This window comes from Balaenoptera physalus (assembly GCF_965194825.1).
Source record: "Balaenoptera physalus genome assembly, chromosome: 12".
Lineage (NCBI taxonomy): Eukaryota > Metazoa > Chordata > Mammalia > Artiodactyla > Balaenopteridae > Balaenoptera > Balaenoptera physalus.
The window spans coordinates 1,392,308-1,400,200 of record NC_138897.1 but is presented as its reverse complement, the minus strand read 5'-3'; the positions used below and the strand labels follow the sequence as shown (position 1 = coordinate 1,400,200).

The window sequence follows — 7,893 nt, the reverse complement described above, 5'->3', positions numbered from 1 at the left end:
TGTCTGCCGCGTCTGCCCTCGCGGACAGCAGCCTATCCCCCGGCCTCTGCAGCCCGGTCCTCCCGGCCGGCGCAGAGCAGTTCAAGGCCAAGTTTCCCTTTGGAGGGCTGCTTGACTCTATGCAAACGTCCGAAACCTCCAAGCTGCAGCAGCTGGTGGAGAACATCGACAAGAAGGTGACGGACCCCAACCAATGCGCCATCTGCCACCGCGTGCTGAGCTGCCAGAGCGCCCTGAAGATGCACTACAGGACGCACACGGGCGAGCGGCCCTTCAAGTGCAAGATCTGCGGGCGTGCCTTCACCACCAAGGGCAACCTGAAGACGCATTTTGGGGTCCACCGCGCCAAGCCGCCCCTGCGCGTGCAGCACTCCTGCCCCATCTGCCAGAAGAAGTTCACCAACGCCGTGGTCCTGCAGCAGCACATTCGCATGCACATGGGGGGGCAGATCCCCAACACGCCGCTGCCCGAGGGCTTCCAGGGCGCCATGGACGCCGAGCTGCCCTACGACGAGAAGGCCACGGACGCCCTGAGCGGCTACGACGACGACATGGACGAGAACTCCCTGGAGGAGGACGCAGAGCTGAAGGACACGGCCGGCGACCCGTCCCAGCCGCTGCTGGCCTTCCCAAGCTCCTGCCCGCCCTCCCCGCCGTCCGTCATCTCCAGCATCGCCGCGCTGGAGAACCAGATGAAGATGATGGACTCGGTCATGAGCTGCCCCCAGGTGACGGCCCTCAGGTCCCTGGAGAACGGGTCCGGGGAGAGCGACCGTCTGAGCAACGACTCCTCGTCGGCCGTGGGCGACCTGGAGAGCCGGAGTGCGGGCAGCCCGGCCCTGTCCGAGTCCGAGTCCTCCTCGCAGGCCCTGTCGCCCGGGAACAGTAACAGCGAGAGCCTGCCTTCTAAGTCCCCGGGCCTCGGCGCCCAGGAGGAGCCGCAGGAGACGCCACTGAAGACGGAGAGGCTGGACAGCCCGCCCCCCGGGCCCGAGAACGGGGGGGCGCTGGACCTGACGGCCCCCCACCCCGGCCGGCCGGCCGTCAAGGAGGAGGCCCCCTATGGCCTGCTGTTCCTGAGCCGAGACCGGGGTAAGTGTGCGAGCGCTGTGTGTCGTGTCTGTGCGAAGGCTTTTGCTTGCAGGAGCGCGCTGCAGGTCCACCTCCGCAGCCACACCAAGGAGCGGCCGTTCGTCTGCGCGGCCTGCGGGCGCGGCTGCTCCACCCTGGGTAACTTAAAGCAGCACTTGCTGACCCACAGGTTGCGCGAGCCGCCTCCGCACTTGCTTGACCCCAGCTTTGCTCTAGGTCCCGGCCAGGGCACCCCGAGCCTGGGTCCCGGCTGCGCGCCCGCCGCGGTCAAAACGGAAGTGAACGGGCACAGCAAGGCCGGCCCGCCGGCCGAGGGCCCGCCGCTGCCGGCTCCCATCCAGGTGCCGGCCGGGCCCCCGACGGTGATGAGCCCCGGCCTCGCACCCATGCTGGCCCCGCCGCCGCGCCGGACACCCAAGCAGCACAACTGCCAGTCGTGTGGGAAGACCTTCTCCTCGGCCAGCGCCCTGCAGATCCACGAGCGCACCCACACCGGGGAGAAGCCCTTCGGCTGCACCATCTGCGGGCGAGCCTTCACCACCAAGGGCAACCTCAAGGTGAGGGCCGCCCGGGAAGCCCCCGCGTCCGCCTCCCGTGGTCCTGGCCAGGGGCACGGCCGCTGCGGAGCCCCCGAGAGACGGCGCGCGTGTGCCTGTGTGGCGTTTGGTGTGCGCGCGCTTGCGTGTTATGAGCGCCGTGTGTGTGCCTGCGTGTGCACGTCGCCTGTGGTGCTCCCACACGTGTCCGGTGGCGGTGAGGAGCTTGCCTTCCACTCGGGCCCGGCCTCCCCTTGAGGGGCTGGTGGTGCCCGTGTGGCTGCAGGGCGTCGGGCTGACGCACGCTGGCTGACAGGGCAGGCCCAGGGCCGGCGCTGCCCGGAGGCCGTGGGATGCTAATACCAAGAGAACCGGGCCTGTAGATGCTCACAGGTGACGCAAGTGATGCAAATCCCGCCCCGAGGCCAGGGGTCCGATCTGTGGTTTTGTCCACGTGGCCCCCACGAGGGCCCAGCGGGCATCTGGGAGAAGCTTCCCAGCCCGAGGGCGGGGGGAGGGGAGGACAGTACAACGACGTCACGTCACGTTCGCGTCTGAGATACGGCCACGCTGCCTGTTTTCCCCGGAGGTGTGGAGTGTGTGGCCGGGCACCGAGGACCCATCCTGGGCTGTGCCCACAGCCTCAGGGGAGTGTGCCGCTTTCCAGCCCACGTCAGGCACCTGCGTGGGTCTCAGTGACCCCTCAGGGACCTGTGGCCTCCACCTGCTGGTAGGATGAAAGCCGCCTGAGGGCTCTGCTGACCACAGGTGCCCAGGCGTTCCCGCCGTGCCTGGGAGAAAACCAGACACGGGCACAGTGAAGCCAGGAGTTCTGAGTATAAGCCAACTTGGGGGGCGGGACAGGAGCTTTGGGGCCCTCTGGGTGGCCCGTGGGTCTGACGCCTTAGGGGGAAATGATTCCATCAAGCTGTGAGCTGAAAGGGACATCCGTTAGCTTGTAGGGCGGCTTGCTTGCTCTGTGTACTTGACAAAAGGAAGTGTTGCAGGTTCAAATATAAGATGCTCAGAAAAGCTCACCTAACAAGTTTGTTGTCCCCAGCGAATGCTTAGGCTGGGGAAGAGGGGAAGGAAAGGAGCTGGAAGGAGTCCCCGGGTCCCCGGGCGTCTCTGTGACCCCAGGGCTGGGCGCACTCACACCGGGGTGTGTCTCATGTTCCCCGCAGGTGCACATGGGCACCCACATGTGGAACAACGCCCCTGCCAGGCGCGGCCGCCGCCTGTCGGTGGAGAACCCCATGGCCCTGCTGGGTGGTGACGCCCTGAAGTTCTCCGAGATGTTCCAGAAGGATCTGGCCGCAAGGGCCATGAACGTGGACCCCAGCTTTTGGAACCAGTATGCCGCGGCCATCACCAACGGGCTGGCCATGAAGAACAACGAGATCTCTGTCATCCAGAACGGAGGCCTCCCCCAGCTCCCAGTAAGTCTCGGGGGAAGCGCGCTCCCCTCCCTGGGCTCCCTGGCTGCCGGGCTGGACAAAGCGCGGCCTGGCAGCAGCCCGCCCATCGCGGGGCTGGACAAAGCCAAGTCGGACGCGGGAGCCGGCCGGCCGTTCACGCGGTTCATCGAGGATAACAAGGAGATCGGGATTAACTAGCCGCGTCCCTGCCCTGTGGGTCCCCTTCCCCGTTCACCCAGAGCAGGAAAGACGTCACCGGGTGGCTGCCCGAGGTGGCCTCACCCACTGCCCGGTGCGCCTTTCGCGGTGAGCCTGACCGTCCTCGAGAACTCGGCAGCCTTTGCAATAGATTTAAGTCAAAAAGAGACGTCCTCGGAGAGCCACCTTGGGAACAGAAGGGGCTCAGAGCACATCCATTCCGTCCCTCCAAAGCCCAGCAGTGCCCAGAGGGGGCTCCCCACCCTATTCCAGGAAACTCGTTCAGTGGTTTTGTTCGAATTAGTTAGAAACTTGAACTCTGTCATTAGAACTCTTATCTCGAAGATGTGGTCTAGTGCTCTCGACGCTGTGTATCATGGCAGTACCTTCGTCTGTAGTATTTATGATGTTAAGATGATGCGGGTAACAGACAATACAGCCCAACTTTAACGGAAGCTTTTGTACTGCAGAATACATCTGGCTGTGTGAGTTTTGTTTTTTAAAGCAAGATTTGTTTTACTATAAATAAGTGGGTTATTTCCATGCAGGCAAAATTGTGAAGTTCTGTTAGGAAAGAGCATGCTTTTCGTGTGCAAGCACCTGTCAGTAACAAGCCTTTTTTTTTTTTTTTTTTTTTTTTTTTTTTAATTTAAATGTTTGTAGCTGCTATGTGGATAGTGTTCTCTAGTGTGGTGTGTAGCCCAGCAATTGGGAACAAGTTACAGACAGACACCACCGTGAATTATTCACAACGTTATAGCAGTTGTGAGTAAATATTTCGCATTATCAAAGCTGTACAATAAAAAGGTAATGTTTGTATAATGTGGTTGAAAACTCTTAATTTATACTCTTGCACTTTTAGTATTTTGTATTAGGGAGGTTTGTCTATAATTGGAAAATTTTAAAAGATGTTAATTATTTTATAAATAGTACTTTGATCGAAGGAAAATGAAGAGAAAAAAAAAAAAAAAAAAAGCTGTTACAGTCTTAGGTCAAACGATATGAGAAATCTGTGCTCCTTAACCGGAAAAGCCACCAAGACTTGTCAGTTCCTCAATAAACTAGGGCCTGCTGTTTCTTAAATTAAATGATTTAACTTTTCTACAAAGCCCATTTAAAAACTTGACCACCCTAAGAAAACTTTGATGAATTCCTTAGGACTGTGACACCAGTACAAGCCAGGAAGTAACCAAGAGGGCGCCGCGCAGGTATGATGTTACCGTAGCCTCTGCTCTCTTTCTCACGCGCCCCCCGAACGAGAGTTTGACTGCCTGCGAGGCCTGCTTTTGTGCTCAGTAAACTGCAGAGAGGTGTCGGGTGTCAGGCAGTATAATCAGTCATAACTGGGACGTTTTTCTGAGTTCCTGATTTATTTATTATCTTCTCAGATGAAAACAAAGCACACTGTCATCTGATCAAAGTACAGTCTCGTGCTGGTGATTCTGTCCATTGCCCCGTGTCAGGAAAGGGCCCTGGGCAGGTGCCGGGCGGCGGGGCTGAGCCAGGCCCACACAGAAGTGTTGTGTGCTCTACCTCATTTTGTGCATTGCAAGCACGTTGGAGTCTGAGACCGTGAACTTCCTCTGGCAGTGCTGTCCCAGGTCGTCGTGGGTGGCCGGGTGACAGTGCGAGGGGCTGAGTCCCCGAGGAAGCAGTCGAGCCTTCTCAGTTGAAACCGAGAAATAGGACCATCTTTCCAACACAACCACAGCAACAAGTCACATCGTGTCACTGAACAGAGTTTCAAAGACTCACAGATAAGCAGACCTAGCAGTGATCTCTGTCGGAAATGAACCCTGAACTCTCCAGCTCTGTTTCCCACGCAGGTGGGATGGAGTGTGCCGGGGGGCACCCCCTCTTCCCACGGGATGGGTCGGGGGGTGTCCCAGCGTCGGGAAGAGAAAACTGAGGTGCTCGGTGTCGCTGTGTTTCAGCAGTGAATGTTCTTATTATTTATCTGTGTCCTTTTTGGTGTGATTTTTTTTTTTTTTTTTTCCTTTTTGGTTAGTATTTGGTACCATGTAGTGTTCTCTCCTCGCAAAAGGGTGTGTATATAACGTAAGAAAAGAGAAATGTAAAGTGCTGTAAATAAGATGGCTCGTGACGGGACAGTGAGATTGTCCCCACCCTGTGCTCAGGGCGAGGCCGTCCCTCTCCGCATGGTGAAGAGACACTATTTTTCTATTGCAACACCGTGTAGGGCCAGGGGCCTCCCTGAACCAGTGGAGAATTGTTACCCAGATCCAATATTTTTTATGATGAAATCTGTGGCTTGACACATCTACTGATTGAAATGGATGTCTTAGTCTAGGTTCCTATTTTTGGCATATGGAATTGAATAAAATGCAGGATGTAATATTATTTCTGAATGGCGTTCCTTGATTATTCTAATGGAGAAAGTGGAATTTGAGGTTATGGTCATTGATGGTGGATGTATATTCGTGGTGTTTCTCCAAGGAAAGTCACTGAGTTCTGACAGCTTAGATTTATTAAGCCATATCTAAGCGTGTCTTGATTGGTCTCGAAATTTTCATGTTTCACCTTTTTCTAAAATAAAAATGCAGCCTCCTAACTGTGGATTTTTTTTTTTTAATTTATGTCTTTGATGGAAGAAGATGTAGTAGAAAATGCTTAATTATTAGAGACTATTGGCGGTGTCCAAAAACGACTACATTCTGAATTACCATCCCATTGTCGGCATTGAGGGAAAATATCGGCTCTTCGGGTCCCTTGAAAACTAAATCGCTGTGCCTCTAGTGACAAGTTGGGAGGGAGGTGTAGGGAGCACAGTGTGGCCGCTGTCGGCACCCTGCGCCTGCGAGTTCCAGATGGAGGAAGCCCTTCACCTGAAAAGAAGCTTTACCTTGCCGATAACATTTGAGAAGACTTAAAACTTTAAATCATTTAATAGCTCCTGGATTACAAGATATACAATCCATTTCTTCTTTTTAAAAAATAACTACTGATACCTGGGAAATGCTGGGTGATTTTGAAGGCGCGATAAGGTACTAACCACTAAACTAACTGCCCAGCCTCCCAGCAGGTGTCGTATAATCATAAGCCTTAGGAATTAAACCCTGTTGATTGCCCAGCTAGAGAGAAATCATGAGATACAAACCTCAGATAGTAAAGTGACTTTTTTTTTACATATGGTAAGGAAATAGCAAAGATTTCTACAATCATTTAAAGTAATTAATATAAGTTAAAATGCAAGGGAAAAGAAAAGAGATTTACTTCTTATTTCAAAAACGTTTCCAACATAAAACCAGAGGTGTTCGGGCTTAACGAGCCTGGGTATTTACTTCTTTCTGACATCAATTCTGGCTGCTCAGACCATCTATCAAAGAATCATGAATGCCAACAATCCCTAAAAATTATTTGTTTAAATATATTTCTATTCTGAGTTCATTACAGGAACTGTTAACATTTCAGACTAATCAAAAAATATTGCTTAAGGGCTAAAAAGCAATTGTTTTTAAACCCTCACTGTTTAATTTTGTCCCCGTGGAAGCTTGAAGGCGGCCTGGGTTCCCTGCCTGCTTTTCCTCTGTGCTTGGCAGACAGCGCCCAGCTCCTGCTTCGGCTTTAAGAAGCTGCAGCAAACATCAGGGGTGTTTCTTTATTACCGGGCTGCACAGAGGTTTCCAGCCCAACCGCCTTCAACTCGCTGTATTTATTTTGGCTGTCTGTCTAAACCGCGGAAGTCCAAACCCCTCATTTCTTTCCTCTGGTGCATGCTTGCAGTGGATAATAATGTCACATACGTGTAATTCTGTGTCCTGCCTGTCACCTTGCGAGCATGCCTGCCAACCTGTGGGCCTCGGGGTTCAGTCTTTGTATTTAAAATCCTGTGCTCATTTGCTAATTACCGGCACTGAGGCACTCGTTCATTCCTTCAAGAAGTTTTTTAGGGACACAGTGCTTCTTTGAAAAACAGAGGCTGTGAAATGTTTCTATCAGCAGCAGGTCTCTTGGCTGATTTTTAGCTACAGAAAGATTTTATCTACAAGATATTCAATACAAAACTAGGAAAAAAATTAAGTCCCCCTTTTCTTTTGCACTTAAGTGGGAAATACTGCATATTGTTTCAGCATTTTTTATGAAGGGAAAACTTTAAAATGAAATCACCATAGAAACATTGTCCTGCCGTTCTCCTGTCCACAGTTCTGTGCCAAGTCACCAGGCGTGAGCGTGTGGGCATTGCCCCGAGTGGCCCAGGTTGGCTGCTCCGCGGTGAGGCTCGGGCAGGGGACAGGTGGGGACAGGGCCAGGCTGCCCCCTTGCCTGGCTGTGCCCTGTGAAAGCTGCAGACTTCCCTCCCTGCTCCGCTTCCTGATCTGTAACAATGGGGGAGAATTTGATCCTTAAAATTTCCACTTCTAAGAGCCGGTGTTTTTTTTTTTTAAGGAACTACTACTAATGTACATCTTTCTTTTCCCCCCAAAATTCACTAGGCAGACTAATTGACGGTATTTGTACAGAGAGAAAATACAAATGATTACCTAAGAATATAAATATTGAAAAATCTATTACAAATGACTTTGCTAAAGAAAATATGTGGAATCATATTTGGACCATGAAAAATATGTTGGTATCTTTGATTTTTTTTAAAGCATTAAATTTATTGAAGCTTTTTAAAATGCAACTAT

At 52.8% G+C, this 7,893-nt stretch overlaps 1 protein-coding gene across 6 annotated transcripts in view; it reads left to right on the top strand.

The window, feature by feature from the left end:
- SALL3 (spalt like transcription factor 3) overlaps window positions 1-7,650 on the top strand; it is a 21,574-nt gene extending 13,924 nt beyond the window's left edge. The window contains exons 2-6 of one of the 6 annotated variants that reach the window (XM_082418492.1): window positions 1-1,092; window positions 1,309-1,649; window positions 2,813-3,067; window positions 4,403-4,452; window positions 4,835-7,650. The exon at window positions 1-1,092 is cut by the window's left edge and continues 1,836 nt beyond it. In XM_082418492.1, coding sequence (XP_082274618.1) covers window positions 1-1,092; window positions 1,309-1,649; window positions 2,813-3,067; window positions 4,403-4,452; window positions 4,835-4,883 — 1,787 coding nt within the window. In that variant the 3' untranslated portion in view covers window positions 4,884-7,650. Of the gene's footprint in view, window positions 1,650-2,812 lie in introns of all 6 variants that reach the window. The other 5 variants (XM_082418493.1, XM_082418494.1, XM_082418491.1 and 2 more) reach the window with 5 other exon arrangements.
- The last annotated feature ends 243 nt before the right edge of the window (window positions 7,651-7,893 follow it).